General features: G+C 52.8%; 1 protein-coding gene across 4 annotated transcripts in view; it reads left to right on the forward strand.

Annotated features, from left to right (window-relative positions):
- The window catches only part of Gnb1 (G protein subunit beta 1), a 37,697-nt gene extending 25,220 nt beyond the window's left edge, over window positions 1-12,477 (forward strand). The window contains exons 7-11 of one of the 4 annotated variants that reach the window (XM_015501512.2): window positions 7,104-7,170; window positions 8,636-8,837; window positions 9,334-9,550; window positions 10,598-10,713; window positions 10,958-12,477. In XM_015501512.2, the coding sequence (XP_015356998.1) occupies window positions 7,104-7,170; window positions 8,636-8,837; window positions 9,334-9,550; window positions 10,598-10,704 (593 nt within the window). In that variant the 3' untranslated portion in view covers window positions 10,705-10,713; window positions 10,958-12,477. The remainder of the gene's footprint in view (window positions 1-7,103; window positions 7,171-8,635; window positions 8,838-9,333; window positions 9,551-10,597; window positions 10,714-10,957) is intronic. The other 3 variants (XM_015501511.2, XM_015501510.2, XM_015501509.2) reach the window with 3 other exon arrangements.
- The last annotated feature ends 2,419 nt before the right edge of the window (window positions 12,478-14,896 follow it).

Raw genomic sequence — 14,896 nt, forward strand, 5'->3', positions numbered from 1 at the left:
TCTTTTTTGGGGGGTGGGGGGGGGGTTGGGTACTGGGATTGAACTCAGGGGCACTCAACTACTGAGCCACATCCCCAGCCCTATTTTGTATTTTATTTAGATATGGAGTCTCGTTGAGTTGCTTAGTGCCTTGCTGTTGCTGCAGCTGGCTTTGAACTCACCATCCTCCTGCATCAGCATACCACACCACTAGGATTGTGGGTGTTCGCCACCGTGCCAGGCCAACTGGACTTTTTTAAAAGCCTGATTTAGCAGTTGGCTTTTTAGGCAAACATCTTTGTGGCATTTTTGGTGGTTTTCTAGGGTTTACAGATGCATGCATCATTTTTCACAGTCCAGGCAGTTAATGCTGTGCAAGTCCATATGAACATAGGGCCCACTGTCTGCCTCTCCTTGTGCATTGGGTCTTTGTAATCAGTATCACATCAACACATGCCGTCACCCTTGCAATGCATTGTTACAGTTTTTGCCTTTAAACATTCTGAAGAAATAGCTTTAGGAATCTTGATAAATTAGAAAAAAATAACTAGCTTTTGAATGTGTCTTGTGTTGGAGATCCCTTTCCTCAGGGATCCCTTGCCCCCAGTGAAGCGGCAGATGGCACCAACCCTGTGCTGTGCTTTCCCAAGGCATCCAAACCTGTAGTGGTTTGACTTGTGTATTAGGCAGAGAAGGGACTGACAGTAGTAACGAATAGGAAAATTTATTTATTTATTTATTTATTTATTTTTTAAAGAGAGAGAGAATTTTTAATATTTATTTTTAGTTATCGGCAGACACAACATCTTTGTATGTGGTGCTGAGGATCGAACCCGGGCCACACGCATGCCAGGCGGGCGCGCTACCACTTGAGCCACATCCCCAGCCCCAGGAATATTTAATTTAATTTAATTTTATTTTTATTTATTGGTTGTTGAAAACATTACAAAGCTCATGATATATCATCTTTCATACATTTGACTCAGTTGGGTTATGAACTCCCATTTTTACCCCAAATACAAATTGCAGAATCACATCAGTTATACACTCACATTTTTACATAATGGCATATTAGTGACTGTTGTATTCTGCTACCTTTCCTTTCCCCTACTATCCCCCCTCCCCTCCCCTCCCATCATCCCTCTCTACCTCATCTGCTGTTGTTCAATTCTCTCCCTTGTTCCCCCCCCCTTTCCCCTCACATCCTCTTCTATGTAATTTTGTGTAACATTGAGGGTCTCCTACCATTTCCATATGCTTTCCCTTCTCTCTCCCTTTCTTTCCCCCCACTCGTCTTTGTATAATGTTAATCTTTTCCTCATGCTCTTCCTCCCTGTTCTGTTCTGAGTTGCTCTCTTTATATCAAAGAAGACATTTGCATTTGTTTTTTAAGGATTGGCTAGCTTCGATTAGCATAATCTGCTCTAATGCCATCCATTTCCCTGCAAATTCTATGATTTTGTCATTTTTTATTGCTGCGTAGTACTCCATTGTGTATAGATGCCACATTTTTTTTATCCATTCATCTGTTGAAGGGCATCTAGGTTGGTTCCACAGGAAAATGTATTTTGAGACAGGTTCTTGCGAAGTCGTCCAGGCTGGGCTCACCTTTATTCCTGAGGGGCACTCCAGTGGATATATACAACTCTACGTTGGCTTTTGGCATTGTCTCCTCCACTTCCGCTTCACAGATTTATTTTTGGCTTTCAGAAAATTAACTGTTATGTGCCTGGGTGTGGTTTTCTTTGTATTTGTTTTGCTTTGTTATCTGGAACTCGGAAAGTTTCTCTTCCACCAGGCTCATGTGATTTGGGTCATGTCTTCATGTGCCTTTTCTTCCCCTTGCTCTCTCCCTCTGGGCTCAGCAGAGTCTCTCCCATCTGTGGTCTCCCTGCTGGCTCAGATGTGTCCGTGTCTCTGCGTGTCCAGTTGGTGTCTGTTGCCTCCAGCACACGGGCCGTCCCTTGGGTGGTTTCACGTCAGAACGGCAATGTCCCAGCAAGAGGGAAGCGCATCTCACCCAGCTGCATGAAAGCACGGTTGTCAAGCTTGTGAGCCACAGAGGGTGTCCAGGAAATGGACAGATGTATATTTATTACGGCAGGTTTTTTAATTTTTATTTTTAGAATTTATATTTATTTCTGTTTTAAAGCGGTTTTAATTTTAGGCTTTAAAGTTTTACTTTTACTTTTTTTTTTTTTTTTTTAAACAAGCCTATTTCATCTGGATCTTGAACCCAGTATAAGTAGCTGCCTTCACAGTCTTTGTCTGCTAATCCCAGCACGTGGTCTTCCAGGGTTGGTCTTTGTGGCTCTAGCCTGACTCCTCTTGCTGTAGTAGTGCACTGGCCATCTGGAGTAACCTCATTGCAGACTCTCGTTGCCCTCCGGGCTCCGGTGCTGACCTTTCCTTTGTGGACAGCAGTGCATTGGTGGGGTCTGCTCTCTACCAGTGTACATCAGGTGTCTGGTGTGGGTGCTGAGTGCATGGTCCAGGGCTTTTCCTCTGCATCTTTCTCTTTGGCACATCTAGAGACATCCCAGCCAGGCTGGCTGAGCTCGTAGTGCTGTGCAGCAGTGTGAAGTCAGGAATCGGTTACAGTCAGCCTCTTGAGTGGGCTCTCGCTAGTCGAGGATGTCTTCCTATTTCCACTGAATTGAAGGGGACATGTGGTACCAGCCCAGGCTTCCACCGTCAGCCTGCCACCCAGGCTTCAGGGAGTGTGGCAGGACTGCAGAGACGGCAGTGCACAGGCGTCTGATTTTAAAATCAGGATACTCTGGAAGTGGTTGACCCAGTGAGTTCATGGTGGCTGGGACAGAGTGTCTAATATTTTAAATATATTGCAAAGAAAACAAACTGTGCAACTTCTGTTCTGATGAAAATAATTTGAAAAATAATCAGTTTCCTTAAACACTCATTTCTGACAAGACTGTGTGGCCCACTTACACAGATGGTTCTCAGTCCTGGCCCCAGGGGCTAAAGAAGAGAGAATCCATGCATCCCTGTCCTAGCGGCCGCTTCTTTCTGAGACCTCTGGTACAAGCACAACACTCTGGCCCTCACACAGCCTTCCGTTTGAGATGGCCATGGGCATTTGAGCATTGTGGCAGAGGTCTGGCCAGATGCCTTCCTGATATGACCGAGCATTGTCCTCGGGCGTGGGGACCCATGACAAAGTTCAACTTCATTTTCTGGGCAGTTTTCTTCTCCAGAGAGAAGCTGAATGTCAGACATACCCATGGAAATGTGTGGGTCTTTCCTCACAGGCTCTAGTGAACTCAGACATAGAAGGAAATGTACTGTCTCCATGAAATCCACGGCGGGAGTCATGCCAGCCATCAGTTGCCACTGCCAGCAGCTCCGCTCCCTCTGGCTGCAGGCCAGCCCCCGGTGCTTCCCCTGGGCCTCCTGGGGCTCAGCTGGACTGCCTTTCCATTTTAGCAGCCTTGCTGCACCAGAAGGAAGCTGCCATGAGCCAGAATGGATCCCAGGTCCCCTGACAGTGTGAGAAACCTTGGAGCTGCACACCTTTTCTTCTGCCTCTGGTTGCTCACAGAAGGTCCCTCCAGTGGCCTCACTTGCCTTTTTTCTCGTTGGTGAAGCAGGTGTCCTGCACTCCTCACCTCTGTCTCCTGCCCCTTTATGCCGTCCAGCATGGCCCGGCTGGCTTTTCCTGCAGTTGTAGGTGGATGGTTCTTTGCTCCTGAGGACAGAGGCTCCTGGAGTTGTTGGCCCTTCTCCTGGAGGACCTTGCCAGTGGTCAGCACTGGCACCATTGCCCAGAATCTTCTTCAGCCTCCTCTTTGTGCGGGCTGCGAGGCTAAAGCTGCCAATGTGTATTCATTGTAGAACTTGAGGGAAAGAAGCTTGAATTATCTTTTATGGTTTTTACATAAAATCCTAACTAGAACCACAGTGTTGTCTTCAAGGGAGTCAAGGAGCATTCTGCTGTGCAGTGCTAAGCTGTCTCCGTTGTTGGACATTGTGGTTTCCCATCTTCTGCTCTCCACTGTGGACATGGAGCAGGGAGACTGTCCTTATAATTGGGCACTTGAGACTCATTACCTTAGGGGGCTGCACTTGGCCACAGCAGCTACTCCGGGTAAATGAGTGTGTGTACCTATATTGCATTCTTTCCCCAGCCTGGTGACATCTGCTTTCGAGATGTCCCCTTGGTACGTCCTCAAGGACCCTCATTGGTAACCTGTCCTGTGCTCTAGTAGTGTACCTTTCCCTCTGCCTCTGCCCAACCTCACCCCAAGCCTGTCTCTGCAGCTAGTCGTCCCCAAGAGATTCAGGATAATCCTGCCTTTACCACCCAGAGGATAGGGCCAGCGCGTGCCTCTCCACCCGACGGGCATGCACATAGGAACTCACCTTGCTTCAGTGGCTCTCCTTGCACTGAGAACTGCTTCTGCTATCACTTCCTTTTTCTTTCTTCCTTCCTTCCTTCCTTCCTTCCTTCCTTCCTTCCTTCCTTCCTTTCTTTCTTTCTTTCGTACTAGGGATTGAACCCAGAGTGCTCTGCCACTGAGCCACACCCCCATCCCTTCTTATTTCTGTTTCATTTTGAGGCACCTCCTCACGAGTTGCTCAGGCTGGCCTGAACTTGCGACCTCCTGCTCAGCCCCCTGAGTGGTTCAGACCACTGGGAACTTCTAATGTGCACAGCTGGCTCTTCTGATACTCCCCGAACGGGTCTCGTTAACAGGGAGACTGGGACTCCGGAGAATCCACAAGAACCTTTAGTACTGTTGGCCTCTGAGTAGCCACCACACAGGTTGGGGCAGGCCTATGTGACTTCAGAGCCTGTGATCTTATGTGTGTCTGGGCAGGGCAGGCCTCACAGGGCAGTTTGGGCAGTGTCCACTCACTGGGTTGCCCACTTCATGTTTGGTGGGCTCCTCTTTTGGTGCTTGTGGAGCCCTAACAAGCCGCACGTTTGCTGGCTAAGTTAGAGTTTCTCCATTTCCTCCCTGAGCGAGGCAATATGTATAAAACATGTAAAAGATACAGTGTCTGCACAGTTAAATTGTATTCCTTCCATATATGAAAGCTCACAGGCAGCGAGTTGTAACACTGTGAGCTGACAGCCCCCTCCTCACATGCCACAGAGACAGCTGGTGCGCACCCTGGAAACTCTGACTTATATTGTCCACCTCTGCTGTGCCTTAATGTGTCTGGGCTCTAACAGTTTTGGGGACCTCAGGTGCCACTCAGGTCTTGGTGGCTCCTCCTGGTGAGCTGAGGCCTGTCAACTATCCGAAGACAGTCATCCAGCTCCTTGTGTCAGGGCTGCAGGGCTGGGGCTTATCATTTCATCTGTCCTGCGGGAAAGCACCGGCTTACGGGGCTGCTCCTGGTCTGAGGTTGTGTTTCTCCTGCCCAGCCCAGTGAGGTCAGTGGGGTCTCCCCCTTTCTTCTGCCCTCTGTGCTCACACATGGGCCAGAGGAGAGCTGTGAGGCCGAGCAGCACCATCTGGGTGCACACCCAACAAGATGGGGTTTCTGGGAGGAAGGGCAGGAAGAGGACCAGGACAGCCACGGGAGCTGTGGGGGTGCGACCACAGCTGGGCCCACCCGCCATGCCAGGCCACAGCTCCTATGTGGTCCCTAATGTCCCTGGGGTTTCTGGGAAGAATTTGACCACACATCTGTTCCTGTGGGCTAAACCCAAGAACATTTCCCCAGATCTTTCAATTTATTTTGAGACAGGGTCTCACGATGCTGCCCAAGCTGGCTTCTAACTTGCTGACCTCCCTAGTCTAGGCCTCCACGCTCAGCTTACGTGTCCTTTTCTAGACACGTACTGGTATTTTGGGGTCCATCACCTCTGTGTTTTTCCTGTGGGGCCAGATTAATGATGTCTGTGGAAAAGGTGCTTTGTTTTCCCATATTCCTGCCGCTTCCTCTTGAGCTCCTCAGTGGGCTGCTGTGTGTGTTGTTTCTGCTCTTCATGGTCCATGTGGCCCTCTGGCATGAACATGGAGGGAAAGAATTTCCATAACCACAGTATAAATGGGAATCTTCTCGAGACTCCCTAGTGCTTCCACGATCCCATGGAAAGGCCAGGCTCAGGCCATTCTGCTTGCCATCCCCAGCCCTCAACCCCAGAGCTGTGGTAAATACGTGGCTCCATGGGTGCCACAGGAAACCGATGCTTAGCACAGTGGCAGTTAGCAGCGCCGATAGAGCCACAGGCATCAGGCCCAGCTGCAGCCTTGGTTTTGCCTCTCTTCTTTCCTCAGGCTGCATGGGGTAGGATGTGCTGCACCGAGCCCACATCCTGGTAGCCCCATGGCCTCACTTCCTTGGCAGGGACCATTCCCACCCCAACTTGCACATCACGGCCACTGCCCTGGAAAGCCAGCCTATGCCCCTTGTTCACAGAGCCTCACCACTGGACTTCTCGGAGTCACTGCCATTGAGGCTGGGCTCCCCCACCACCACTGGTCCTTCTGGGGCCTACGAGCCCTGTCTGGCCTGGCCCTGTGGCGTGGACTCTGACTTCTCCCTCACATGATCTTTGCGTTAACCATCACTCTCCACCCACTCCAGTGAGCTCCACCAGAGCAAGCAGTATCCACTTCATGCAAGGCTGTGTTCCACTTTCCAGAACTGCCACACTGGACCCTGGACAATGGTGAAGGGCCAGTGAGGTCAGGAGGCAATACTTTGTTGAGCAGAAAAGCAGGTGGAGAATGCAGGTGCAGTAGTTGTGACCACACCTGTCATCGCAGCGACACAGGCAGAAGGGCTGCAAGCTCCAGGCCAGCCTGGCCCACTTAGCAGGACTCTGGGGTGGAGAGCTGGCCTCCTCACACCAGGCTCAGGTGTCTGGTAGGTGCGATTGCCCCACCACCTGCTGCAGAGCACGTGGTCTGTGAGGTGCTGCCCGCGGTCCTGGTGTCTCTTGCTCGAGCCTGCTCTCAGCTCGCTCAGCAGTGCGCACTCTGACACAGCTGCTTCTCTGTGCACAGATGGAACCAAAGGTAATATTTAGACTGCCCCGGCCTAGACGAGAGTCTTCCAGGCATATTTGATTGGCTACCGTGCCTTTCTTTGCTTATGGGATCTGAGCTTGCTAGGTGTGGGTCATCATTGTGTCTGCTCTTTGCCAGGTTACTTGTCCTGCTGCCGATTCTTGGATGACAATCAGATAGTCACCAGCTCCGGAGACACCACGTGGTAAGTACCAGACCAGCACTGGACACGGGACACACACCTGTTGTCCCAGAGACTCATGATGCAGGTTAGCAAGGCCCTGTCTCAAAACAAGAAATAAAAAGGGCTGAGCTATAGCTCAGTGGTAGAGTGCCTATGGGTTCAGTGCCCATCACTGAAGAATAAAGAAAATTGGCCACCTGGCCGGGGCTGGCCGTGTAGTCTGAGGCCACTCCTCTGTTCACTGGTAAGTCCACATGTGCAGGAAGGATGGTTCTTGGCATTTATCAGGCCATTTTTAACTGGAACCAAGTACAGATGATTCCAGGCTGCAGTCATGCATGAAGGTGCCTGGTTTCTCTGTTTGCTCTGCGTGTCTCCCCCTGGCTACGTATATCTGTAGCTCTTAAGGAAGGGGCTCCTGAGCACAGCGTGAGACAGCAGAGTTGGGACGCGAGTGAACGGTGTCATCAGATGCTTCCTGAGAGTTGTTGTAGCTCCTCCTCGTCTTCTGGTCTTCAGAGGTATTTGTGGGTGGCCAGGAGCTGCTGTGACTAGCCAGTCTGTGGCACAGACAACCACCCCTGAGATGAGGTTGGCCCACATCTGGTGAGGAGGTGGAGTCTGTGGGACATGGCCCGCTCCGGCCCCTTCAGCTGGGGCTTTATAGGGTCAGAGTGTCCTAGGAGTGTGACCCCATAGATTTACAGGAGCTCATGTTCTAGACTTGGTCAGATGGTTTTGAAGCTCACATCTGGTCACTTCCTTGAAGCTCCTGTGCTCCCTGCTTCCTTTGTGTCCCTCAAGCCTGGTGAGGGTGCCTCTGTACAGCATGTGGGACTTACTTCTATCGGACCTGCATGGCCAGGCCAGTAAGGCTCCCCTGGAGGCCAACATAGAGGGGCACTTTTCAGAGCTGTTGCTGCTTTCTGTGATCGTTGCTGGGGACAGCAGTGGCTATGTCCTTGAGCCACCCCTGTGCAGTGGTGTGGGTGCCCCACCTTGAACAGCACCAGCACATGGAGTGCCAGCAGCAGCCATTGGGAGCCCCACTATCCTCCGCGAGCCCTACATGTCCCCACTTTGAAGAGCCTCAGCCCTGTGCTGGTGTGAACTGCCCTTGGGCCCAGGTGCTCTGGGACCAGCCCTGCCCCTGGGTTTATTTGCTTTGCTATTTCTCCTCCAAAGTCATATTACATTGGGTGCAGTGGTGTACACCTGTAATCCCAGCACCTTGAGGGAGGAGGATTGCAAGTTCCAGGCCAGCCCCAGTGATTTAGGGAGACCCTGTCTCAACATAAAAGGGGCTGGGGACGCTGCTCCGTAGTGAACCACCCCTGGGTTCAATCCAGTGCCACTCACATACAACAGTTCCCATTTGCCCTCTGTGAGAGCGCTGATGTTTCCTGTGGTCCTAGTGGGTGGAAGGTAGTATATCAGATGACCTATGGGCTGAGACGTAAGACTGACTTGTTTGTCCCTGCTTTAGTGCTCTGTGGGACATTGAGACCGGACAGCAGACGACCACATTTACTGGGCACACTGGAGATGTCATGAGCCTGTCTCTCGCTCCTGACACCAGACTGTTTGTCTCTGGTGCTTGTGATGCTTCGGCCAAGCTCTGGGATGTCCGGGAGGGGATGTGCAGGCAGACCTTCACAGGCCATGAGTCGGACATCAATGCCATCTGCGTGAGTCTGGGCTGCCTCTGGGCTGGGGCTTCTCTCTTCCTGTCGATAGGACTCTGGAACCCTGAGAAACACTGGCTGCAGTCTGATAGGAACTTGGAGGCCAGCTGATGGCACGCTGTGCCTTGCCAAACATCTGTGACAGGCCCGTCCCCACCCGGGACACCATGGTGCAGGTGCCACAACACACCTGACTTCAGTACAGGGTTTTGGGCCTCTGGCCTCCCGGGGTGGCTTGGAGGGACATGTCTGCTGGGCTGGGGAGGATCTCTGCTCTTTCTCCACACAGCCAGCTTTGGGCTGCCAGCTGCAGGGGAGCAGGAACCCCGTCCGTGGCAGCCGACCTCAGCTGTATCTTGCTGCCCCAGTCTTGCCAGAGCCCAACCTGCTGCACTTTCCTTACAGTCGTGTCTACAGTGGCCCCACTACTGAGCAGTCATGTTACCATGGTTTCTTCATGAGCATCTACGTATGGTCTTGATTTGCCTTCTCTTTCCAGTTCTTTCCAAACGGCAACGCGTTTGCCACTGGCTCAGATGACGCCACCTGCAGGCTGTTTGACCTCCGTGCAGACCAGGAGCTCATGACCTACTCACATGACAACATCATATGCGGGATCACCTCTGTGTCCTTCTCCAAGAGCGGGCGCCTGCTGCTCGCCGGGTACGACGACTTCAACTGCAACGTCTGGGATGCGCTCAAAGCAGACAGGGCAGGTAGGTGGCCACGGGGCCCCTGCTGAGCATGCAGCCACGGGACCAGGGTCCACTCCAGTGAGCGGACTCTCAGGGTACCTGCGCTCCCCCTGTGAGACGAGTGCACTCGGGTGGCAGGCAGGAGAGCCACACCCAGATGGAACATGGCAGTGGGCCTGGTGAGTGCCCGTGACAGTGTGTTACTGGTCTGCACTCTGTGTGTCCCTGTCAAGGGTGCTAAAGGGCTTTCTTATTAAGTGGACACATGGCCGTTAACCTGAAGGAGGCTGACCTTGGGAATCCTCCAGCAAGTCTGAGTCTGGAAGTCAGGAAGCTTGACTCCAGGACTGTTTGCTCTTGTGCTCAGCTGGACTCCACATTCTTCAGCCCTTCTGGGAGAGCAAGGGGGATCCTGGTGGGTGGGCGGGAGTGTCACAGCACTGTGAGGGAGGGTCAGTTACATCCATAGCCTATGCGGTCAGCTGCTCTGAGAAGGTTTTGATTCTTTTGCCTGTTTCCCCCCCACACACACACTCCTTTGATGATTTAAGCTTCTCAGGTGAGTGTGCCAGAGTCGGTCCGAGTGGCCCCGGGTTTGTCCAGGTGGTTCCTCCTCATCCTCTGGAGAATGCTTGTGGAAACACTAGTCTTAGCCACTCCCCTTTAATAAGCTTGGACTTGGCCACACCCTTTGGTGTAATTTCCTTGTGGACAAAACTTGCCCCCCTCGCCGGGCACAGTGGCACACACTGTAATCCCAGTGGCTTGCGAAGCTGAGACAGGAGGATCCCGAGTTCAAAGCCAGCCTCAGCTAAGTGAGGCACTAAGCAACTCAGTGAGAACCTGTCTCTAAATAAAATACAAAATGGGGCTGGGGTGTGTGGCTCAGTGGTCGAGTGCCCCCGAGTTCAATCCCCAGTACCAAAAAAAGAACAAAAACAAAAAGCTTTCCCCCTTGCTGGTGTTCTTCCCTTGCCACCTGAGGTGTGGCCATCCAGCACTTGTCCCAGCCTGATAGTGGGCGAGGCACCCCTGGATGTGTGTGTGATTGTACCCTTGTGTTCCCAGGTGTCTTAGCTGGACATGACAACCGCGTCAGCTGCCTGGGGGTGACTGATGATGGCATGGCCGTGGCGACAGGGTCCTGGGACAGCTTCCTCAAAATCTGGAACTAACACCAGTAGGTAACGGAGCAGCCCACGTGCCGTTCCCCGAGTAGAGCTATATGTGTTTCTCTTAGGACCTGAGGTAGTTGCTGCGTGGCTTGTAGAGTAACGTGGACGTGGTGTGGTCTTGGAGCCTAGTAGATCGAAGGGATGGCCCCTTGGCCATGGCTGCTGCAGGAGCAGTAGAGAGGGCAGTGGCACTGCTTGTAGGGCTGAGTCCTGAGTGCCCGTGTCTGTACGTTGACCCATGCTCTGTTCACAGCAGCAGGTGGACGCCACGGAGACTGGAAGACCATTCCGACCTTGAAGCGCTGCAGTGATAGCATATCCTATCCAACCGTACTAACGTGGACACCCACACCTCCCCTCAGAACTTCAAAGGGCAAGATCTTTTTCCTTCACCTATTGCTGAAACCAAGAGCACAATTCCCATTACGAGAAGGTCTCTGTGCTGTAAACTAAAACAAATTGTGCATTCCTTCCGGGGCCATTGTCTTTGTTTTCTTTTTGTCTTGGATAAATTTTAAAAGGAAATACTACAATAAACATGTTAACCAGAAGGCCACCCTGAGTGTAATTGTGAGACAGACGCCTCTGCACTAGCAGGTGGAACTGTAGAGCAGGGTCCTGTTCTGTGGCACCCATGCAGAGCCATTTGAGGACTCTGTTGAGCTTGTGATTGTTTCTGAATTTCGAGTCAGGTCCATAGCAGGGTTCTGGACGCTTTCGCACTTCCTTTTTCAGACATACTTCTCTGTGTTCAGAAGTCAAGCAAGACGGGTGTCTGGGGCAGGCCTCTGATACTGCCGGTGAGCTGGCTCGTTCTCTTCTGGTCCCAGATGGCTGTGGACCAGGAGTGCTGAGAAGCAAGAGCGCAGTCAGAGTCCTGCTCCAGCTCCCTCCTAGCCCGTCCTCCTGGCCAGCTCTGCCCAGCTGTCTCCACTCTCACCTTGGGTTTCCTGTGAAGGGACGTTTGTATTCCCCTAACACTACCCTGCCCCGCCCCGCGTCAGGAACCTGTTCTCAAGAGAGATGCCTGTCCTGTGCTTGGATAGTCAGTCGGTTATTTGTGTATGAAACAATGTACAAATCAATGTTTTGAAAATAATGATCTCAGACTTTCTAAGTTGAATTTTAAACACTTTGATTGTTTGCCATGTTGGGTGGTTTACTCTTAGAATCGCATGCTGTAGAAATGCTCACTGCACATAGGACTCAGTCCTTAGGTGTTCTTTTCTTTTAAGAAATACCCTCTTAAAGCTGTAACCGTGGCGGCTGTCCACTTCCTGTCGCTACTCTGCACACATATCGGAAGCAGCAAGCGCTCTACACGTCTGAGTAGCGGGATAAGTCACTGTTTTCTTTACTTCTTTAAAAAAAAAATACAGTCCTGTTGCAAACGATTGCTGTTGGATTCTGAGGGAAGGGGTGGGGGGAGCGACAGAGAGCCCTCCTGCCTCCTTGCGCCAGGACCGCCTTCTGCACCCGAGGCAGACCTCCAACTCTCATCTCGAGGGCCCCTCCTCCCAGCTGCAGTAGAGGCTTCGCCATCCTGTCTTCTGCACCACCTGTGCAAAACTGTGCTGTGGCCTGCAGAGGGCCTGGGCCTGGCAGAGAGCACAGTGGCCCTCCTGCTCTCCACCTGCACCTCTGTAGAGCTCTCTTCACCCCCTTCTCCCCTTCTGTATTTAAAGTCGGTGTACTGCAAGGAGGCTGGATGCAAGGTAGATGCTATGTTGAACTGTACTGTTATTTAAGATGTAATAAAGCAGTTTGACATGAGGGACTTTGCTGTGCTGGTTGTTTGCGGGATTTTAGTGTATGGGATGGCTGCCTGCCCTTGGTTGCCCCTGCTGCTGTGAGGCCTGATAGGCATGGTCCTCCGGTCCTCCCTGTGTCAGAACACTGGCCCCTCTGAAGTTCCTGGGAAGCCCCAGTCTCAGGCCTGCAGAACAGCATGGTCCCCCTGCTACCACCCGGGCCATCCTGGGTGGTGTCTCCCCAGGTCCCTACCCTGCCATCCCCTCCTTGGAAGCTGACAACCCTGACTTCTATTTTGTAGTCCCCTAAGGTGCCTGAGGCCATGCTGCCCCAGAGACACCCTTTCCTCTTAGCTAGGTGGCATTTTCATCTGTCTGAGTGACCGAGCTGCCCAGGAGCATGGGAAAGGAGGGCTAGGCTTCGTGTGGCTCAGCGCCCACCCGCCTCCTGCACTCACCCCAGTCCTTTCCAGGCCTCCCAGCTGCAAAGCCTAGAGGTGACTGCCAATCTTCACAGCTTGGATGCTGGCACTTTTTCATATGCAAGTGGAAAATGTCCCTTTTCTGCCTCCTACCCAACAGCAGAGAGGCTGGTCCTAGGACTGCGTGGCCAGGCCCACTTTGCTGGATGCAGGTATCTGTCCCCCTCAGGAGCAGCTCTTGGGATGGACCTGGTAAGGTGCTATTTCAGGCCTCCAAAGTGGAAGTGACTGGTGGGCTAAGCTGTAGGTTTCCTGGGCTGGAGGGTGGAGTCCACGGGGGCTGGTCACTTCACCTACTCTGTGCTTCTCTTTGGGAGTTCCTGTATCCTGGTGGGGGTCCAAGCCTCGCACCTGGCAAGCAGACCTGAGCTGACAGGTGGGATCAGACCCCTTGCCCCTTTCCCTTACCCTCTGCCCAGAGGGGACAGGAGCTGATGGCCACTGTTCCGTTTACTTAGCAATGTCACTGAAACAGGTGTCCATTGTGGGCATGTGGACAGCAGTACTGACCAGGGTTGTGAAAAGGGAAGGATCGTTCTCTCCCAACTGGGGATGAACCACAGGCGTTTTCAGATGGTAGGCTCCAAAGGTCCAGTTTGCACAGATGGTGTCCACCATTGACTGGGACAGGAGCAGCATCACCACCTGCATCCCTGAGGGGTGACCAGGAGGTACCAGTCCTTCCACATCACTCCCCACAGTCTGCCCTGTAGCCCCTGCTCTTCCCATGTGCACTGGCCCTGGCCCTGCCCTTGGAGGGTGGCATACCTGTCACAGGTAGAAACAATTAAGGGGGCCTCTTGGGCTCTGCTCCCAGATGGTCCTGTCTCCAGCACTAACTGCATGTGTCCTCTATGTCCTGTGTTACTAGGTTTCTGTACTGCCCCACATACAGCAGAGCTTGGCCATCAGCAGGGACCCCAGAAAGCAGGGCCCTGCCTGTGGCCTATTTGGTCACAGAGATACATCTGGGGCTCAGGGCAGCTGCCACAGACTCCGTCAGCACCACCCCTGGTCATCTGGGTGGCCTGGGTGCAGGGACAGGGACCTGAGGCTAGGAGGGGGCTTGCCTAGCTCCACCAGGTCCCCACCAACCGGCTCATCCCTCTGTTCCGCAGCCTCCCAGTCTCACCGCTGTCCCAGTACCCACTCCACCACCCTGGGCTCATGCCACTAGGAATTCCTACACCTGCTATTCCCCCTACCTAAGGGACACCTGTCCATAAGTACTCCTGGGCAAAACTGAGCCCATGCTCTGTGACCCCTCCTCCATCTGCCTGTCCCACCTCTCTTCTCTGCTGTGGCATGATGTGTCTGGCACGTGGCATTTAGAAAGCCGGTTGCCCCCACCAGCCCAGGCAGGAGACTGACGCCTAGGGAGGACAGAGTCAGCGGTGGATGGGATGGCCCCCTTCTCTGTTCCCAAGCCAGAGAATGCTGAGACTAGCCTGTGCCAGGTGCACTGGCTGGAAACCAGAGGCTGAGGTTCAGACAAGATGACCTTGGAATAGTCAGGGCCCTCACCTGCTGCCCACCTGTCCCTCCGGCTGCTACTTTCCCTTTTGGATGCTGGTCAGCCTCTGCTCACCCTGTTCACCCCATGCAGCCAGGCCACCTGAAGCCAACTTCCTGCCCAGAGCTGAACAACGCCCAAAAGTGCAGCCTGCACCAAGCACTCCACCCTGGCTCCTAGGAGCAAGGGGCGCACCCCCAGCGACAGCCCTTTTCTGGGTGCAGGCCACTGTGCTTCTCCCTCTGCTTCTCAAACCTGCTGGCCTCCTCATTTAACCTGCAGAAGAGGTGGGGACCACATTAGGGGGTCTGAAGCGTAAACAACATGGGGGCCATTTTTAAGAGAAAGAATACCAAACAACAAATTAACACAATTATTACACTAACAGCTAACTTAGCAGCTCTGGGGCCTGAAAAAGGGCAAGGTTACCATCCCTGCTGCCACCC

The sequence above is a fragment of the Marmota marmota genome, unplaced genomic scaffold, assembly GCF_001458135.2.
Source record: "Marmota marmota marmota unplaced genomic scaffold, marMar, whole genome shotgun sequence".
Lineage (NCBI taxonomy): Eukaryota > Metazoa > Chordata > Mammalia > Rodentia > Sciuridae > Marmota > Marmota marmota.